The 20740-nt window shown below is 40.2% G+C and overlaps 1 protein-coding gene across 1 annotated transcript in view; it reads left to right on the top strand.

Annotated features, from left to right (window-relative positions):
* The first annotated feature begins 12366 nt into the window (after positions 1-12366).
* ptar1 (protein prenyltransferase alpha subunit repeat containing 1) overlaps positions 12367-20740 on the top strand; it is a 15075-nt gene continuing 6701 nt past the window's right edge. Inside the window, exons 1-5 of the mRNA XM_008284343.1 lie at positions 12367-12455; positions 17059-17228; positions 17954-18020; positions 18301-18405; positions 20103-20349. Of these exons, the coding sequence (XP_008282565.1) occupies positions 12370-12455; positions 17059-17228; positions 17954-18020; positions 18301-18405; positions 20103-20349 (675 nt within the window). The 5' untranslated portion in view covers positions 12367-12369. The remainder of the gene's footprint in view (positions 12456-17058; positions 17229-17953; positions 18021-18300; positions 18406-20102; positions 20350-20740) is intronic.

Genomic DNA, 20740 nt, shown 5'->3' with positions numbered 1-20740 from the left:
TATGTTGGAGTACCAGACTCCTCCCTCTCCACGCCCCCAATGTAAATATGCAAATTAGTATAAACAGGGCCGACAGGTGGGATTCCCCTCTCTGCAAGATCAGATAACAGTAACCAGGATGAACTCCCCACGTTTGAGCAGAGAGTCGCCGCTATTGTGGGTGACGCTCCTGTCACAGGGGTGGTGGGAGCACATGTGGGTCACTGGGATCACCCCCAAGGTAAATCTATCATGTGTAACTCAGAAATGTATTCATTATACAGCTCATAAAATAACCTTCTCACAGCTAAACAAGATACAGGTTCTTGCGTAATCTTGCCAGGATATCAAAGAGGAAGTCAAAGACTTTGTCTCATGTTTAATTACTCAATTTATTATTTTCCAACAGACAATGAGGCAGGAGAAGACTGTGAGACGTAGTCCCAGCCTCATGTCGCAGACCCAGGGGATTCGTCCAGCCTCCCCGGCATTAGCCGATCCTCCGGTCCGCCATAACAGCCAGCTTCTGATGCCCGTCCGGGGCGCACATGCTTAACACGTGTCAGAGGGATTAATATTAAGACATTTAAATGATTTACTCACCAAGAAGCCACCCATCCTGCACCATGCCAACTTGTAGCCTGTTCCCAACCATGCTGTTGGTCAGAATGAATGAGTAGTGTTTTGATCAAGGCCACCTCACAACGTTACTTAAACGCATTTGCACATCATAGATGATCTGCGCATTGACTGAATGAAAATGCGTTTTGTTTACATAAACAAATTCAGGCATTCTTGTGATGGTGCCTTCATAGCAATGTGTATGCATTCGATAGCTCCGATTACATCAGGAGAACCGGCCTTCGCTGCAAATTGCACTTTTATGTCGTCCTGTTCAACTGCGGTGTGGGAGCTTGATGTACCTGGCTGACATTCGGATAGTTCCACCCCACACAGCTCGGCTCAGTGTCAACTGGCACAGTCCCGATCAGTCAACCAGCTCCCTCTGAAATGACCCTGCGGCTAGGAAGCCCAGTGTGGTCAGCACCTGTGTCAGCACAGGTAGGACATGGCTCCTGGCCGTGTTGCGTTCCAATAATGGCCGCAGTTCCGCACACAGTTCCAAGAGGACTGCCTTCGGGAACCTAAAGCGGATGATGAACCAGTCGGGTTTTCGGGGACCGAGAGGATTTTTTGACTCAGGACGATCCTGAGCCAAAAACTCTCTCAGTCTCCGAAAACCTGTTTTCTTCGCACTGCTCCATTGGTAATATCCTCCAACAGTACCAAAGCTGCCATTGTTGTTAACGGTACCTTCTGCACTGTTTTACGCATACTTTTATACCCACTCATCTGATTGCTAACACCTGGGTGTGCTAATTGTTCATCTAAGTGTCTCTGATGTGCACATCACTTTGAGGAATTACCGTTTATTACATAATTTTTTTTTTTTACATTTTTACATTCCCAGCATCACCTCTAAGTGTTGCCAACAGCTCAAAAGCAATAGAAACATGCGTACACCGGTCAAGAAGTTGACGTGGAGGAACGCACATTTCCACGATCATTTCACTCTTGATACATCTGAACGTGAGAATGGAAAAGTGCATATGCCAAGTTTTTGTGCGTACACACCCTTTGTACATGAGGCCCCTGGTCTGGGAGGAGATCCCTCAGGAGAACATCCGCCCCCTCATTCCACATCCAGACCTCCATGGGATAATAAGTTTGATTTACATTGATCATTTTATGTTATTTTGTCCTCAACACATTCCACTATGTAATGAATAAAGATTTTCAACTGGAATATTAAATTCATTGAGATCTCGGATGTGTTTTTTTTTTTTTAGTGTTCCCTTTATTTTTTTTGAGCAGTCTAAGTATGTGAAATAAAAGCAAATGTAAATGTAAACATGAGTGTGGCCTTTTTCAACAATGGAGTGTTTGTGGTGAAATATAAATGCTAACAATCAACTCAGAATCATGAAAAAACCCTGATTTGACCCCTCATAAGTTACTTAAGGCCTGATTTTTTAAAAATTGATTTTTCATTAATCGGTTATCGGTACCCTAACTTGAGCAGGTTTTTTTTCAAAGTTTCCCACTGGAGTTGAACTTCAACATCTTAAGGCATGTTATTACACACCTTTACAAACATATTGGTGAAGTACTTGTTTGGTAACGATTTAGTTGGCAGATTTTGATATTTTTCCCTTACTATTTGTGGTCCTCCCTCGGGACAAAGCATTCCAGGTGATAAAAGAATAAGTGTGCAAAACTGTTTCTTAAGCAAAAGAAGGTTACTTTGAGGACACTTACAACAGAATTTTACTGTGTTTACGCTTTTCTGTTTACTACATACCTCTGTCTTAAATCACAGGTTGGATGTCTTCAGTATTGTTAATCTAAACAGAGATTAGTAAAAGAAAAAAAAAACCCTTGAATGAGTGGGTTTGCATAAAGTTATAACTGTTACTGTAAACAAGTAGAACTTTCAGTGGGTGGTATTGAGGATTCCTGCTGTTTGGTGTGACATTTGTTTGTACAGCGAGAGAATGTGAGGTTGCCTGAGGGAGGGTGTCTCAAAAGCGCACTTTTTGCGACACATCTTCAGGTCGTCTTTCTTAGGCAGCCGATTTTGTGGAACATAGTGGTGTGGCTGCACTACACTATTATTCTGCTATAGGGGGAAAACGCTCATGCTTGTTTGAGTTTCTTTAAGCCAATCACATTCATCGTGGGCGGGGCTAAACAAAGGATAAAGCAGTTTTCACAGAAGGCAGCATGAGCTGTGCTCGCTGCGGGTTTCAGTGCACACTTCCCTGTGAGCTGCAGATTGGCAAGCAAAATAGGCGGAGATTTCAAAACTTCTGCGCAGCAAAGTCACCATCATGTCAAGCAAAAAGCTTGTAGTGTGAATGCAAATACTTCAACAGCAAAAATGAAATTGTCCTGTGCTGGTACGGAGCAAGCATTAGCACTGTTCAATTAAATTAATTTTTTGTGTATAACACCAATTCACAACATGCAGTTGAAACCAGAAGTTTACATCCACTGTATAAAAAGACGTAAAAGCTTTTTCTTTTTTTTTCTCACTGTCTGACATTAAATCAGACTAAACATTTCCTATTTTGGGTCAGGTAGGATTACCAAAATTATTTCTATTTGCTAAACGCCACAATAACGAGAGATAGAATTTTTTGTTGCTTTCTTCAAAGTCAGAAGTTTACATACACTAAGATTATTATGCCTACAAACTATTTGGAAAAGCCCAGATGATGATGTCATGTCTTTGGAAGCTTTTGATAGGTTAATTCAGTGGTTCTCAAACTGGGGGTCGGGACACCCATGGGGGTCCCAAGATCATTTCAGGGGGTCACCAGATCATTGTATAAACAAACAAACAAACAAACAAACAAACAAATAAATAAATCCTTTATCTATAAAATAAATTTGTAGTAGGGGTGTCAGAATTGAAAGCGTATGCTTCTTTCCACTCCTTTTTTGAACTTGGTCTGGTTCATCCTTGGGTACAATTTCCAGATGCCTGAAGGTTCCACATTCATCTGTTCAAACAGTTATACGCAAGTATAAACACCATGGGAATGTCCAGCATACCGCTCAGGAAGGAAACGGATTCTGTGTCCAAAGATGAAGTGTTTTGGTGAGCAATGTGCATATCAACCCCAGAACAAAAGCAAAAGACCTTGTGAAGATGCTGCTGAATGGCCATTTTTTTTCTCCCTTTTTCATTTTCTTAAATAAATAATCATAATGGAATTACTGATGAGAATCTCAAATTCAGCAGCCACATTAAAGTTGTAACTAAATCCTCACTTTGGCATCTTAAAAGCAAACAGAGAAACTTTGTGTCCAGGCAAGTTTTTGAAAAACTCATTCATGCTTTTATTACCTGTAGAGGGAACTATTATAATGCACTCCTGACTGTTCTCCCTGATAAGACTATTAAACATTTTTAAGTCATTCAAAGCGCTGCTGCAAAACAAGAGGAGAGAACATTCCTCTGACCCTTAGGTTCCTGCACTGGCTCCCAACTAAATACAGAATATAGTTGAAGGCCGGACTGCACAGTGGTTGATTGTGAGCACCGTCGCCTTACAGCTAACAGAACCCCCATTCGCGTCCCAGTTAGGATGCCTGGGATCTTTCTGTGTGGTGTTTGCATGTTCTCACCGGGTTCTCCTGCCTCCTCCCACAGTGAGAAAAATGAAAGACAGTTGTTTTTCTTCCTGCTTTTAAATATTCAGATGTACCTTATAAAGTGTGGCCAAAACTACTTGCACTTTCATTAAACTAAGCATTTTTAGTCATTTAATTCAAATAATTTATTCTATTTTATTGTATACTTTATGCTTACAAGTTTTTTGTTTTTCTTATTGTTTCTCTATTTTATAAAATGTATATGCACATTATTCAACTTGTCTGACTATTTTTAATTTATTTAATTTAATCCTGTTCATTTGAAATATTTCGTTTTTTTGTTGTTTTTTTTTTTTTTACCTCTGCCTATCAAACACTTTGAATAGCCCCTGCGTATTAGAGGGGCTCTAAATATACACTTGGATGCCTGCTAGTAATGAACTAACAATAAATTTAAACCACCATTTTAAAAATGTAAAACGATAATGCATCCAGGAGTGATTTATACTGAATAGATCAGAAATACACAGTAATGCCCTCCATATGTTCAAGTATGAACCTGAGGTGCTGTAGCCTACACAGACTGCACTGCCAGAACCCATCCTGCAGCATCACTGTCGACGACAAGCAGGCTGCCTCTGCACAGCATCTGTTTGATTTCGGCTACTGCATCATATGAGGCTATGGAAGAAGACCTGGAGTCCTGGTTTGCCACAGACATAACGCAGGAAGCAACAAGAATAGGCTCAACCAGGCCAGGACGCCAAGTAGAGTGTGGCTAGCCCCTCCGGGTATGTGCACCTGCCGAACAACAGGGCCTCTGTGGGCCGATCCATCCATGTCGGCACTATGGGCTGTCGCACACAGGGCCGGCATAAAGCCTCGCACACGGAGCCAGTGCTACGTTTCTTTGCATCTGGATCCCGGTATGGCATTTCCTCTGAACGGAGCCGTTCTGTTTTCCTGTAGCCACTCCTCAGTCAACAAACCGAGCGGCGACACCGCACAGCCCAACAACATCACAGCCTGCAGGCTGCAGCGGCGGTCGCAGCTCTGCAGCCCCGCGTCGTGCTGGAGGTGTCGGCTGACGGCGAGCGGTCCCCGAACAACAGACTCACTTACCTGTTTACCGGAGGGATGTTGCTACAGGCTGAAAGTCCGCTCCGACGCGGCCACACTATCCTCCATCTTCTCCGTAGCGGCTGTTGTGTGTGTGTGCGTGTGTGTGTGAGTGTGTGTGTGTGTTGCCAGTCTCCCAGCCCCTCCTTCCTCACATCGCCACCATCACATCATCATAGAGCACAGCAGCAAACAGTGTTTACTGTTGACGCGTATCGGAGCAGTTTGCAGTAGCTTCAGATGGTGTGAGGGTGAAGAAGCATCAGACATATGACACAGTAATCAGATTTAGGGCTGCGCGACACTCCAAAACATGCTGAGGTTTTCTGTATTGTTCTACAGTGTAGTACAAAATTCTACAGACATTTTCATCAAATGACTTCAATAACTCAATTTGAATGAATGATGGGATGATTTTAGCGCAACTGTATCAAAAATGCAAAACAATTCCATAAGATGTAAATAAATACATATTTAAAACTGTGAAGACTTTTTTTTTTTTTTTGCTTTGGATAGTATTCAGATCCGACTTTGTATAAGTCATGCAGTGCTTTGTGGTGCTGATTTAAATGATGAACCAAATTGGTCATGTTGTCTCAAGTATAGGCCAAACATTTACACACTGACACCAAAGTACTTGTTTTCAACTGTCTCTCAACATCATCCTTTCCATAGCTGGTCATAATGATGCAGTTGTATGTAAATGTTTCAAAGATTTAAATAGAGAAAGTCATATTTGCATATGGGTTCACAGTAAAAAAAATAATAATTAAAAAAACAAACCAAAAAAACAGTGTCATTTTAACTCTTAGAGAGTTTAATTTAACTATGTTTCATATAATATTTGGTCCCACTCACAATTAGAGTAAAATTTACTTTATAGCCAACTTTTCAGTGTTAATTCTACTCATTTCAGTGTCAAAATTAAGAATAAAATGTGTAACAGTAGGGGCTGCAAGGTGGCGCAGTTGGTAGCACTGTTGCCTCGCAGCAAGGAGGTCGCCGGTTTGCGTCCAGGTGAGGGCACCGAGATCCTTCTGCGTGGAGTTTGCATGTTTTCTCTGGCTTCAAAAAACATGTTGAGGTTAATTGGTGATTCTAAATTGTCCGTAGGTGTGAATGTGAGTGTGCTTGGTTGTCTGTCTGTAGCCTTGTGATAGACTGGCGACCTGTCCAGGGTGTCCGATGCCTTTGCCCTAAGTCAGCTGGGAAAGGCTCCGGCCCCCTTGCGACCCTAGTGAGGATTAAGTTGTGTATAGATGATGGATGGATGAGTGACAATATTTTACAATGAGTAATATGATTACACTTTATCAAGCTAATTTTAATACAAATTTAGTTCTTAAAACGACAGTCTAATGTGTAATGTTATTTAATTTCGAATTCTTTTATTGTTATTATTTAATTTTAATTTAGAGTTTTTACAACTAGGTGATATGATGCCATTTTACTAAATATGACACACACACACATATATATATGTATATATACACACACACACACACACACACACACACACACACATATATATATATATATATATATATAGAGAGAGAGAGAGAGAGAGAGAGAGAGAATACTGAATTGCTGTAATCTACTCCATCAAATGGAAATAAACACAAAGAATCAAGGTTACAATAACAACTTGCATGTGGTCACACATCGCACCTTCCAATGGACCTATCCCTGTCTAGCCCCAGTATCCCCAGGCACTGAAAAAGAATAAAAACATCTGAGGTTCCTGTGTATTTACCCAGTAACAGAAAACATGATTCTCCAAAGAAAATAGTTTTAAATTATCCATACAGTAATGAACGATGATAGAACAAAATCCAATAAGATAAAATATAAAAGAGGACATAAAGGCAACTTTCCTTCGGTAACCTTTGACCTGATCACTCTTGTCGAAAACACCCCAAACCATACATAGCCTTTGACCTGGGGAACTCTGTCACAAACCTTCAAAACTTGTGGGGTAGAATATCAGATACCACACAGCAATAGCTGCTTCCACATCCTCATCAGATAACCCTTTGTCAGCAGTGATGGGTCTAGGTTGACCACGGCCTGGACCACCAACTTCAGACAAAACACAATTTAATGACTCCTGCCAACACAGTTCATTAATATAATATGTAACTACAATTTGATGACAGAGGCACCTCTTTCCTCTGCAGCTTTCCTTTGAATGGTCTTCAATCGCCATGCAAGGTATCCTGAACCACTCTCTGGGTCGCATAATGTTCCTGCATAATTAAATACACAAAGACTGATTATGATGTCAACATTTCTAAATGCAATTATGTGTTAAATGTTGTTAGAACCCTTTTACTTGCATATCTATGTTGTGAATATGGGTCTTCCAGATATGGAAACAGAGCAACTATCCCCTGAGCGTACATCACTTTGACACTTTTGGGGGGGATGTCCTAATGTATGAATTCAATGATGACAATCACTCAATCGGACGCAATTTAAAAACAATCCAAATAAAAACAATGTTTCTTTATAGTCTACATGTATGAACCTTGCCCATGTGTTTGTGTCATCTCAGCCTCAAGTATGTTTATCATTTGTCTTCTGGTGGCATCATTTAGTTTTGCATACTCTTGCATGATGTGTTAACCACTGGGCTTTGTTGTAAGGAATTTTTCAATTAACTTAAATGGAAACAAAACATGCAGTCAGAAATTTTTAAACCATATGTACAACTGGAAAATTCTAAAATAAAAACACGAAATCCATTTTAGACTTAACAATGTTCACGACCCACCACTTTTGCCTCACAGTTTACGTGGCAGCAGATGCTTCTTCAAGAGGGTCACACATTGTGAAGTTCAGAATGAAAGTATCTTCAGATATTGCTGAGCATGATGATGATGATGATGACAGAGAACCATCTGTGCATTAGGGAAACAAACAAAACAGAAGCATATTAAATGGTCAGTGATTACCAACTTCTTCATTGATCAGCATGACTCGGAGGGTTCCAGGTGACTCCTTCACTATATCTTCAAAGACCTCTCTGTCAACTTCTGTGTCAGATTGGTCTAACACCTTTAAATGCTGCTGCCTGCCTTCTGGTATGTTAAATTTTAGGTACACTGAAGTAAAGGAAGGAAAAGGAAAGGGATATTACACAAATTGTAACAAAACTTGAAAGACCATTTCCTTCTGATGAGAATGAAAATGTCAACTAAGGAGAGTAGGCCTCATGTTTTCACAAAATGCTATTGTGTTGAAAGAAGTCAATAGGTCATTCCCATCCATTTTAAGGCACGGCAGAAACAATTACCAACTCAGATAATTAAGAAGGAATTGGATCCGCTGGCAGAGGAAGAAGCTGGCCAGACCTGGCAGGCCTAAGCATATCGTGAGGGTCTGTTGGGAACGTCTGGCGGAACCTTCTGTCAGCAGGGTCTTCAACTCCCACCTCCAGGAGAGCTTCTCCCAGATCCCGAGGGAGGCTGGAGACATGGAGGCTGAGTGGTCCATGTTCTCCTCCTCCATCGTGGTGATATATGCTTCAGAATTATTAGCGATTAAGATTAGCATACTAATAAACAATAAAATATAACTTTGCCATAAGGCAGGCAGCGTGTGTCCAAGTGTCACCGGCATTTAGAAAAACTACGTTGTTGACATGTTCCATAGTGCATGTGCACTTGAACTCAATGAGAACTTGTCAGACTTTTGAACTGCGAGCAAGTTAGTTGCTTGTTGCATGTATGTAGCATTTAGCGACTGACAAAGAGATAGATGTTGACAAAACGTCTTCAATCGTCATCTATTAAACTTTAAAACCGTGTTTAGTTGTAAAACAATTATTAATCAATGTTGTAGACAGGAAAATTAATGTTACTTAAGCGTCGGTCACAAGTGGAAGCACAACTTTTGGGGTCCTCTGCGAATTTTGGATGCCGTGGAGGTCGTAGAGGTAGAGGATAGATTGCCAGGGCTCTGTCAGAAAGGTGCAAGTCTGCCTTGCAAGTCGCAGGGGCGACGTGAGATGTCCGTTCAAGCATGGACGCTTATTGCAACGTGCGATTGCTGTGGAAATTGTGCTCACTTCTTGAGTTTGTCTTGCCACTTGTGAACATGGTATGCATTCACCACTGGTAGGAGAGAATGGAACATAAGGCCAAAGTAAGTCACACTTGCCTCACGTGCTCGTGATGATGTACTGATAGCATACGTCAGTTTGGCATGATTTTCAAAAAACATAACAAAACAAAAACAAAACACGGACACTTCAACGATATTACATTGTAATATTGTGTTCTCCTTCCTTTCTCCCTCACTCATATTCACTGCATTGCTTATTTTGTGTTTGTCTTAATGTGTGTTATTGTTTTGTCATAATTAGTAGCAGTTCTTGTGTTGTTAATTAATAAGTGTTAGTTTAATTAATGTACATAAATATAAGTTAAGTGTCTCCACTGTTTTGTTGTTCACATGTTGGTCCCTATCTTGTATTGTTGCCAGCTACTGAGCTTTTTTAACTAAGCTTCAATTTAAATAATATCCCAGATCATTCCTTAAGTTCTTCTCAACAGCACAACTGCATTGTTACAGTAATAGGATCTGAGTACTTCGATGGCCAAATATCAGTTAGATAGTGTAATAGTTCTACATAAGCATTCAAACCTCATTTGAGCAAACATTCACCCTACACATGTTTTATTTCTTGATGTTTTAATTACAGCAACTACTACTACCACTGCAACAGCGTATCTGTGCTGTAAACATCTGAAATCCCGTTCATGTTTTCTCCCTGAGTAAACTATTCAACAGCATACAGTGACTCTCTGCTGTCTGATAGGACCCTGTAGTGGTCAGACAGGTAGCTGCTAATTGATTGAAAAGTAAAGTGCAAAATATATTAGGATTAAAAATGTACCAAAGTGAAGAATGCACCATAACGTGTCAAAAACTAACAATTAAAATATACAGTGAAGGAGGAATTTAAAGAAACATACCCAGTGACCCGTAATCTCTGAATGAGTGCTTTTAAACCCAAATATAACCACTGTATACTGTAGGAAATGGTAAGGTGTAAGAAATGCAGAGGTGCAGTCAGTGGGATTTTCCACTATTCACTAAGAAAGTTTAGTGTACTCATATAAGCAAAAGAACCATGTAGTCAATGGTTATTATTTTGCTTATAGTAAGGGGAAAATATCAAAATGTGCCAACTAAATTGTTACCAAACAATTTCTTCACCAATATGTTTTTAAAGGTGTGTAATAACATGCTTTGAAATGTTGAAGGTCAACTCCCTGTGGGAAACCCTGAAAAAAACCCTGATCAGGTTAGGATACCGATAAATGATTGACAAAAAATCAGTTTTTTAAAAATCAGGCCTTGTGCAAGGGACATGGATGAGTACATGGACATCTTCCTTGACACAGAAGCCAACAAGGAGGCAGCGATTCAGGCTGGTACTGTGATGTTCCAGTACATTTATCATGGAGCAGATACTGCTTAGGGTGAAATTTGGTACAACATGTTCTCAAGGAGGGCTGCAAGGTGGCGCAGTTGGTAGCACTGTTGCCTCGCAGCAAGATGCCGGTTCGCGTCCCAGTGGGGGCACCGGAATCTTTCTGCGTGGAGTTTGCATGTTCTCCCCGTGCAGCGTGGGTTCTCTCCAGCTTCCTCCCACAGTCCAGAAACATGTTGTGGTTAATTGGTGATTCTAAATTGTCCGTAGGTGTGAATGTGAGTGTGCTTGGTTGTCTGTCTCTAAGTGTGGCCCTGCGATGGACTGGCGACCTGTCCAGGGTGTCACCTGCCTTCGCCCTAAGTCGGCTGGGATAGGTTCCAGCCCCCCCGCGACCCTAATGAGGATTAAGGTGTATAGAAAATGGATGGATGGATGTTCTCAAGGAGGCATGGTGGTTAACGGCATCGCCTCGCAGTTCGAAGGTTGCCGGTTCTTTCTGCGTAGAGTCTCCATGTTCTCCCCGTGCAGCGTGGGTTCTCTCTGGGTTCTCCAGCTTCCTCCCACAGTCCAGAAACATGTTGTCTGTCTCTAAGTATAGCCTTGTGATAGACTGGGGACCTGGCCAGGGTGTCTCCTGCCTTCACCCTGGGTCAGCTGGGCCCCCTGCGACCCTAGTGAGGATTAAGGTGTATAGAGAATGCATGGATGGATGTTCTCAAGGAAGGCGGCGTCAGGAGTAGACTCTACCTCTAACAGAGGGTGCAGCTGCACAGCATTCACTCTGTGCCTACCTGCAGACCAGGTCTGGATCCTTCTGCAGAGCATGTCTCTGAACCCCTGTGACTATGGATGGACATTAGGTGTACATGGTATGAACCAGTTCCAACACTTAACCCCATGGCTCCTGAGGAGCTGCTGAATTTCACAAGCTGTAATTATCATGGAGATTGCAGCAACTGGCGGTGCAGCTGCAAGAAGAATGGGGTCACATGCATCTGGACCTGTGGAATCTGTAAAGACATTACATGCAGAAACTGCAGTCATGATGTATTATATAAATCGATTTTTCAACAATCGTTTATCGGTACCCGAACTTGAGCAATTTTTTTCAGGGTTTTCCACGGGAGTTGAAGTTCAACATTTCAAAGCATGTTATTACACACATTTAGAAACATGTTGGTGAAGACATTGTTTGGTAACAATTAAGTTGGCAGATGTGTGAAATTTCTCATAAAAAGCCCTTACTATTATATGAATTTACCTAGCAAGTTTTAACAATAAGTTTATGACTTTACAGTAAAATACAAATTAATTAAGAATTAAGAACGTTATCTATTCTAAAAAAAATCAGTGACTAGTTTACAAAATCATACATTGAAAACCACACATATCCAAAGGTTCCCTTTGAGTAAGGATATTGGTGATAGCAGAGAAGAAAAAAATTCTTTTAACAGAGAAAATCTCTACCAGAACCAGGCTCAGGGAAGGCGACCGGTTATTTGTCGCAATTTAAATTCAGGAAACAGGATTTCCACAATGACGAGCGAAGCAGCTACACGCCCGAGCCGAGCCTATGATTTGCCTTTAGTCTATCCGGGCTTCCGTAGTGTTATAATTTTACCCGGAAAAACTCCTTCGTCCATGTGACGTCAGTCAGTGCCCTAAAAATGGCGGAGTCGGAGGAGGAGGTGGACGTCTTGGTCCAAAGAGTTGTCAAAGACATCGCCAACGCATTTAAGAGGAACCCCAACATGTGAGTATGGTTGACTGTGAATGTAGCAGAAAGAGTGAAGCGGCACTTCTCACGTCCAGCGGAACCGAAGCCAAGCAGCAGCTCCAAGCAGATTTTCGGCTTGGGCTCGGACTATTACCTGGAAATCAGAGCGTCCAGACAAAGTTTATGGCTTAGCCAGCTAGCTAAGCTGTTTGTTTTGTTAAATTTCTAGACGTAAGGTTTTTGAAGACTAATTCCAGAGAATACTGTTTCTTTGTTACATAACCAAAATATGGTACAACGGCCTTTGACTTCATTCATTTAGCTCGCTAAATTTTTGACACGGTATCTAAGATAGCTGTCATAACCACACGGACCAGTAACGTTAGCGCTGTAATAGTGGGATTAAATCAGTTTTGTCATGCATAAGTGCATTTCCATTTGAAATCTTGGTTGCTATTATTTTTGAAGGCGTTCGTGCTACAAGGTACATAGGCTCTCAGACTTAGCCCTCTGCTCACCTGTTAGCTTTTCATCTGCATAATTGTAAATTCCAACTTCAGCAGTACTTTGAGTTATAAAAGTTCATCTGTTGAGAGCAGGGTCAGAAACACAGTAAGTGGACCCTTTTCAGACATGGAATACACAACACTGCTGGTTCATCAGTCTGTTAAAGTCATAGTGTTCTGTCATTTAGACAGTGGTCACTATGATGTTCATGTTTCTTACAGCATAATGGACAGCACATCAAGTAATATATTGCATAATAAAACAACAAATAAACAAAAGAGCAAATAAAAATAAGAAATAAATAATCATGGCTTAATCGATGACGTTGGTGTTAAGGGTTGCATGTTTTTTTTTTTTTTACTCAAGTACTTTAGAACAAATGTTAAGTATCAGCAAGTATTTGCTGTGTTGTGCTGTTATTGGCTCTCAGTCATTACTCAGCTGCAGTCAGTGGTAGAATTTTAGACGATGGCAGCAGCAGAGTCCAGCTTGGTTAAATGTAAATGTTTCCGAATACCCAAAACAACAACAGTCTGGGAGTACTTAAAGTGACTGCTGAACAAAAAAAGTGGTTTGTATAGTCTTCAGAAGTTTGAAGGCAGAGGACGATCCCTAAACACTTGAAGACAAACCAACAGGCGTTTTACTTTTTTTTTTTTTTAATTCACTCCTGCCCCCTGTGCTCACAGCCCCCCAGTAAAGCTGTTCTAATGTATATATTTTTCTGTTTCTGCCGTCAGAACTGCCGTGAAAGAGTGACTGAAACACAGCTTGTTAAGGCTCTATGCTACCAAGCTGTTGCTCTGCATTTCTGAAACACATCTGTAAGCTTCACATCGTCTGAGAAAGTTACTATACACAGAAGCTAGAGACAAAATTTTGACACTGATCTGATATTTGGGACAAAAATCCTACAATTTTACTTGATTGGACAGAATTCTACAAGCTGTCCAAGACAGCATGAAGTAGCACAGAATACATGTAAGTGGCATGCAGACATCAATACCAATTCAGCTTAATTAACATATCAATTTACACATAATGCCGTTGATCTGATGTGTTTTACAGCACAGCTAGAGGAAAACTGAACAAAAGTGCACTCATCATATTCTCAGGACAATTTACATTCGGGCTACCTCTAACAGCTGTTTTTCTATTGATTAATCTGGTGGCTATTTTACCAATTAGTTGATTATTCTAAACAATTTCCTGCAAAAAGAGGAACATGACCGTTTTGTTTAAGTTTGTTTTATTTTGACAAACCTTATGTCATTGCATAATGCAGCACAGTGCAACGTGGAAATAAAAAAAAAAATCATATTAAAGTGCAAAGCTGGAGTGTTAAACTGGAAACCAACATGATTAAAAATAAATAAATAAATTAGACAAAAAAGAAGGCTGTTTTTTTTTAGGTCAAAGTTGTAGCTCTAAAATAAATACAATTTTATATCAAACCCCTTCATAAGCTGAAAATATTAGTCTTTATTTTAGCCCCCTAGCCCAACCAGTGTCTGGTAGTTTTTTGCGCCTGTCACATTTTTGCTGACCACCAGTTCATTTATAACTTGGTATTTGGTGCGGTATGACAAACATACAGTGCCATGAATCATTAAATAGAAAGGTTTTTTTTGTACAGAATTTGGCTAGGGCAAATGGTGTATTTTTGGCAGATTCATTAATTAGATGTCAACGAATGGGATTTTAATTTAATAACCAGATTTTTTTTTTTTTTTTTTAAAGCTTAGTTTGTTTTCCTTATTCAACCGAGCAAGAATTCTTGTTTTAATTATTGTTATTGTCACCCTCACCAACACAAGGTCACCCACAGTATGCAGAGACAACAAAGGCTTCAGAGAAAATACCAGAGTTGTTGAGTTAGGAGAGTGTTAGAGGCTATGGAGTAACAATGAGATTTCAGTTTATTTGTGAAAATCTCACTAGACGGGGAAAACGAATGGTAGGAAGAAGGGAAATGTAGTGTTTTGGGACAGCTATACAGAAACACCCTGTCCTGGATCCAGGGCCGGAGTGGGACTCATTTTCAGCCCTGGAGTTTCTTGCCTCAGACCGGCCCACTTTAGATCACAATCTATTATTACTGAAATCATGTAATTATAACCTTACATGTTAAGTCTACAATAGCGCACTGTTCTGTAAAGCCTTGTAATTCAGTGTATTTTTCGAAAATATTTCCAATACAGTGCAAGTAAGGGTTGCTTCACAATGTATTTGTTTCAACATGAGTGCACATCGCCAACATTATGCTTTACAACACATCCTTTTCAACAATATCAGAATCTATATTCTGTTCAAATAAGTGTTCACAGATATTCAAGCCTTAAAAATGAAATTAAAAGAATAAATAAAAATATTACATTTAAAAAAATCCAATATCTACATCCATCCATTATCTATACACCGTTTTATTGTCACGAGGGTTGCGGGAGGCTGGAGCCTATCCCAGCTGACTCAGGGCACCTCTCAGCTCACTTTTCATATAGAGCAGGTCTGCACCATGCTCATCATTATATTTATTCTAATAATCACTCAATAAGCAGTCCTACCTGCCCACTCTGGACTTGTGGGCTCATGGCTGGTGCTTGCTGCTGGGTCTTGCTTCTGACTCTACGGGGCTACAAGACAAAGTTTCCCAGTTTTGTGGCGTCGCATCACACTCTTATTTAATTTATATAACGTTATGTTATATGCCACAATGCCATACAGTTCATTGACTTGATAATTAATTAACTTGAACGGTGGTTTGTAGGCAAAGTTCAACATCTTACCGTACCCGTTTCATTGTCCTCATTTGTCGTTTCAAACTGCAAACTCATTTTAGTGAAGAAAACTGCCAATTTTAACACATTTGGTTGTGTCTGTTTCCAGAGCTTTCCTCTTTTTAATTCTTGACTTCTCTGCACAACCCTTCCTCTTTCTATTTTCCATCTTTCAAACACCACTGACCAAGTGCACAGACTTGTTACATCAGGGTGTGTCTGCAAAAAAAAAAAAAAAAAAAAGAGCTGCCAGTGGAGGCAGAGGCAGCCCAGGGACAGCATGCGTGATCAACCCAGTGCCGACTGAACACTGGCCCCCCAAAAATAAATAAATAAACTAACACCGGCCTTCGCGGCCCAAACGTCAGACCAGCCCACGGGGAATAGTCCCGGTCCTCCCGATTAGCCACTCTGGGCCTGCCTGGATCTCAGATAAGACAGATGTCTTTGGTCAGTATTTCTGTAATAAGGAGACCAGACTTCTGTAATTGGCGAAGCAAGATCCATATTTAAAATTCAAAACTATAGTTTTATATTTTATTTTTAATATAAAGTTGCATTAAGGCAGGAGTATCTGAAGGCATGGTTGACTTTCTCTGGTTGATTTGTTGGTCAAATTACAATGAGCTTAATCATGGTCAACTTAATTATTTTTTTTATTCAACAAGAATTTACATAAGAAGACACTTTTTTCATACTGAAGTAAAAACAGATTTCTCAAAAGAAAATTTCCATTCATGAAAAATATCAAACATAAAATGGGAGATAGTATAAGTTTAAAGTGACCCGGCTAATTCAACACATTTGCAGCCTGTTGGTGCTTGAAGTCACACATCTAGTAAAAGCGTTATCATCTGAGTGCAGGAAATGTGTCTCAAGTGATTGTAGTATGAAAACACCCGTATGTGGAAAAGTCACTAAATAGGATGGGATAAATTCCAAGTTGGTTGAATGCTTTACGGTATGCACTTGGCTTTGGCCTCCTCTGATTGGTGAGCATGACTGTCACAAAAGGAGGACAGCATGAATTTGTAGAACACAACAGTTGAAAACCCTGGATCAGGCGCACTGCATAATGTATACACTAAATTGCACCTTTTTGGATTTGCTAATTGTATTTTTTTCAAATCACTAATTTTTTCAGAAATCAATTAGTTGTTCAATCCTAAAGCAGCAAGTTCTAATGGTTCAGACACTCAGTTTTTTGATCAGTCTTTAATAAAAAGTCAAGTTATTCCTGAGAATGTGACTTTATCCTAAGGTAGCCACATGTGTTTTCAGAACGATTTTTCGATGTCCATATAAAGCAAATTAAACCTACTCTCAGTCCTCATTCTCTCTGTCTGTTCCCTTAGTGATGAGATTGGTGTGATTCCATGTCCAGAGGCCCGCTACAACCGCAGTCCCATTGTGTTGGTGGAAAACAAGCTGGGTGTTGAGAGCTGGTGTGTCAAGTTTCTGCTGCCATATGTCCACAACAAGTTGCTGCTCTACCGCCAACGCAAACACTGGTTAGACAGGGAAGGTAACGCAATATCTACATTAGTAAATTCATTTCAGGAGGCTGGGTACATTTGTTTTTTATTTGGATTTTATTTGCTGTGACAGTATTGTCTTTGACAGATTCTGGACAAGACCATATCTGTACAGTTGTTTCACCCAATTCACGAAGACGATGCAGAGTATATCAATATTAGTGCAATTTGTAGAGTTTGTTCTGGTTTGACATTGTTTCCTGCAGCTGGTGCACAGTATGGTGCTTGTTACGCACAGAAGCCTCCCGTCTCTGAAGGCACCTTGACAATGGAATGGATTTTAGCAACGATTTATGTACCCGACTGCCAGTAGTTCTATTTTATTGTGTCCATAATGACAGATTTAAGGTCGGAAAGTCCTGTTAAGTTTCCCTTGTTTGTATTTATTCAATTTAAGTTTTATATATTTTTAGTCACAAGTGGATACTGTGTCCTGGTGATATGTTTTTCTTATGAAAGACTGTTACACTAAAATTTTTGGCAGTCCCTGACCTCTTTTTAATCTGAGTCATTAAATATTGACAGACCTTGCCACATTTATTTTCTCTTGGTTAACCACGTCAGGCCAATTATTGAGTAAGGGATCTGAAATGGGTCCATGCTTGAGTGATTAAAGTTATTAGATAAGCAGCTGCCAATTTTACCAATAGATTGTTACATCGCTCCCCAAAGTAGACAATTAGAGAAGCTAACAGTCTGTTTGCATTTCTCTCAGCTTTAGTGGATATCACCTGCACTCTGTTGCTGCTCAACCCAGACTTTACCACTGCATGGAATGTCAGGTACAAACCAGCTACACACGACGACAGAAATTAATGACCATAAATGTCAGCAATTCATTGTCTATTCCTTTTTAAAAGTGAACAGCGTCTTCATGTAAAATAAGATGAAATACTCAATGCTGAACATAGCGAGATACTTCGGCTGCTTGCTGTAAGATCTCTGTGGATATGCATATGACCACTGCTCAACATGTACCAGTGGCCAAAGCATACTATGCTCACCTTAGCCTGTAGTCTGCTGTGTAGGTCTTTTGTAAAGTACAACTCATTGTTGTTGCAGAAAGGAATTGTTGCAGTGTGGAGTTCTTCACCCAGAGAAGGACCTCTACCTGGGCCAGCTGGCCCTTACCAAATTCCCCAAGAGCCCAGAGACGTGGATACACAGGTAAAAATGAATTAAAGGACACCTTGTTCTTCTGTAAACAATGTTACTTTTGCAAATCCACACTGACTATAATGTTTTAACCAACCTATACACAGTATACAACAAAAGTGAGTATACCCCTTTGGGATGCAGCCAAGGATGTTTTTGATAGTTGACCAATCTATCATTACTGAGTCAGATAATCAACTATGCGGCTTATGAATTGCACTGAATGTGAAACTGAATATTATTATTAAATGGCTCTACTTTAGCTTTTACATTGCTTGAGTTTATTTTTGACATGTGCTAACTAACAATAAAGACAGTAAAGATGCTGGTTGTGTACTTTCGTAATGGCCACGTATGTGTGTCTATGTCAAGTGTTGTTACAACACTGCAGTTTTTTGATGCCCAACAAATTTTGTTTAAAAAAATCTCAGTGACTGGGACCCCACAAAAACACTCTCATTCACACCCTGAATAGGAGGAAAACTGATAGAGAGCAGATAAACAGACTAAACCGCTAAAAAATATTTTTAGCATTTTTTTTAATTTTTTTTTAAGTCCAACGCAGCGGTCAGTCCAGTAGGCTACACCACTGTCTTGTTTTTTGAATACGGGGTGGGCTCGCAAGAGACTGATGGTATTCAGGTAGGCCTAGTAAGAACTCTCTGAGGATAAGGTTCTGGCCAGCTATGATTTATCAACCTGAAGCTGGGCTAAGGTTGTTGACTCGATGGAGTCAAGAATGGTTCATGCCACTAGTGAGCTTTACAACAATTGTATCTGTTTCAAGCCCAACTGTGTCACTGTAACTGTTGTTTAAAGGACCTCCTACTCTATGCTTCAGCCCGTTGGGGCTCAATTTAGGCCCAGCAAGGATTGCAGAACACTGTCAGAAGCCTTGTTTTTATTTTTTTTGGTTCATCAGTTTTCTTCCTGTTCCTCTAAGCTGTGATCAGACAGAAGATGCTCCAAGCTTTTATATTATCACATTAGGTAGTGTTACACAGTCAGGCAATGCCTTCATGGAACAGCATTCCAAGTTGACACGCACAAGATGATGTAACTCAGCAATAAACAATTAAATTCCAACCAATAAATTTGTTAGCAACTAATTTGGACATTGAATTTTATTTGTCACACCCCTAATCTTAAATCATTCAAAATTGTAACACCTTCTAATATTTGCATTATTTTTAAGCTGACAAGTAGAGTGTTTTATCTTATTTATAAATAAAAAAAGCCTTGTGTAAATAGTGTGTGTGTTGTAGCGTCCAGGTAGTCAAATGGTCATAGTAGTTTTATTCCAGCTGTAAAACAATGTTTCATGTAATATTACTCTCTCCACGTATTTTGTCTTACTATCATCTTGTCAGCCAGTATTTTGGTATATCCACAGGTGTTTATGGTACCATCTATAAATGTCATCTCCCCAGCACCTTTTGTTCTTGTCCATGACTACTGCAGCTCTAAGCAATTGTGATTGTAAAGTAACTTTGATTATTTCCGCAACTGTATTTGCACTAATTTTTAGTTGGCCACTAATCCTCCTATATTGTTTTCCATGTTCATAAAGACACAGAATCCATTTTGCAGTTCCTCTGGCACTTGTTTTCTATGTGGAACCATGAGGCAGCTAGGCAAAGTCCATAAAGCAGTAACTATACACTGGGTTATTGAAGTTATCTAACCGACCAGACAATGTCCTCCTGTAGACGCTGGGTGCTGCAGCAGATTCTGGATCAGTTCCTTGCTGTGGGCCACAACAAGAATCAGGAGCAGCAGGGTGAAGCAGAGCAGGCTAATGCAGAGAGGAGCCAACAGCTCAGTGACCATCTGGCCAGGACTCTCCACCAAGAGATGAGGGTATGCTCTGATGCTGCCTGCCGCTATCCCAGCAACTACAATGCCTGGTCCCATCGCATCTGGGTGCTGCAGCACATGGCCAAGGGCAATGGCAAAGTAAGTTTCTGCATGTACATAGTATCTGTATACAGACAATTTAATTCAGTTTTGCTTGTATGACACAATTTACAACATATGTCATCTCACAGCGCTTAATATAGTAAGGTGAGGACCTTACGAATTAACAAGACAAGCAAATGTTCCTATGAAGAATGTTAGAAAAATATTAACAACTCACAGAGAGGCACATTTTTACCAAATGTCTGAAGTCAGCCTTCATATAGCTGGTCAGATAGCTTGGGGAGTTTCAGTTTTTTGAGAAAAAAAAAGGATATACAGCGGGGAAAATAAGTATTGAACACGTCAACATTTCTCTCAAAAAACATATTTCTAATCGAGCTATTGACATGAAATTTTCACCAGATGTCGGCATCTACCCAAGTAATGC

The sequence above is a fragment of the Stegastes partitus genome, unplaced genomic scaffold (genome assembly GCF_000690725.1).
Source record: "Stegastes partitus isolate 25-593 unplaced genomic scaffold, Stegastes_partitus-1.0.2 Scaffold355, whole genome shotgun sequence".
Taxonomy (NCBI): Eukaryota; Metazoa; Chordata; class Actinopteri; family Pomacentridae; genus Stegastes; species Stegastes partitus.
Note: the sequence above shows the minus strand (reverse complement) of the source record. Positions and strands in the feature narration are given on the sequence as shown.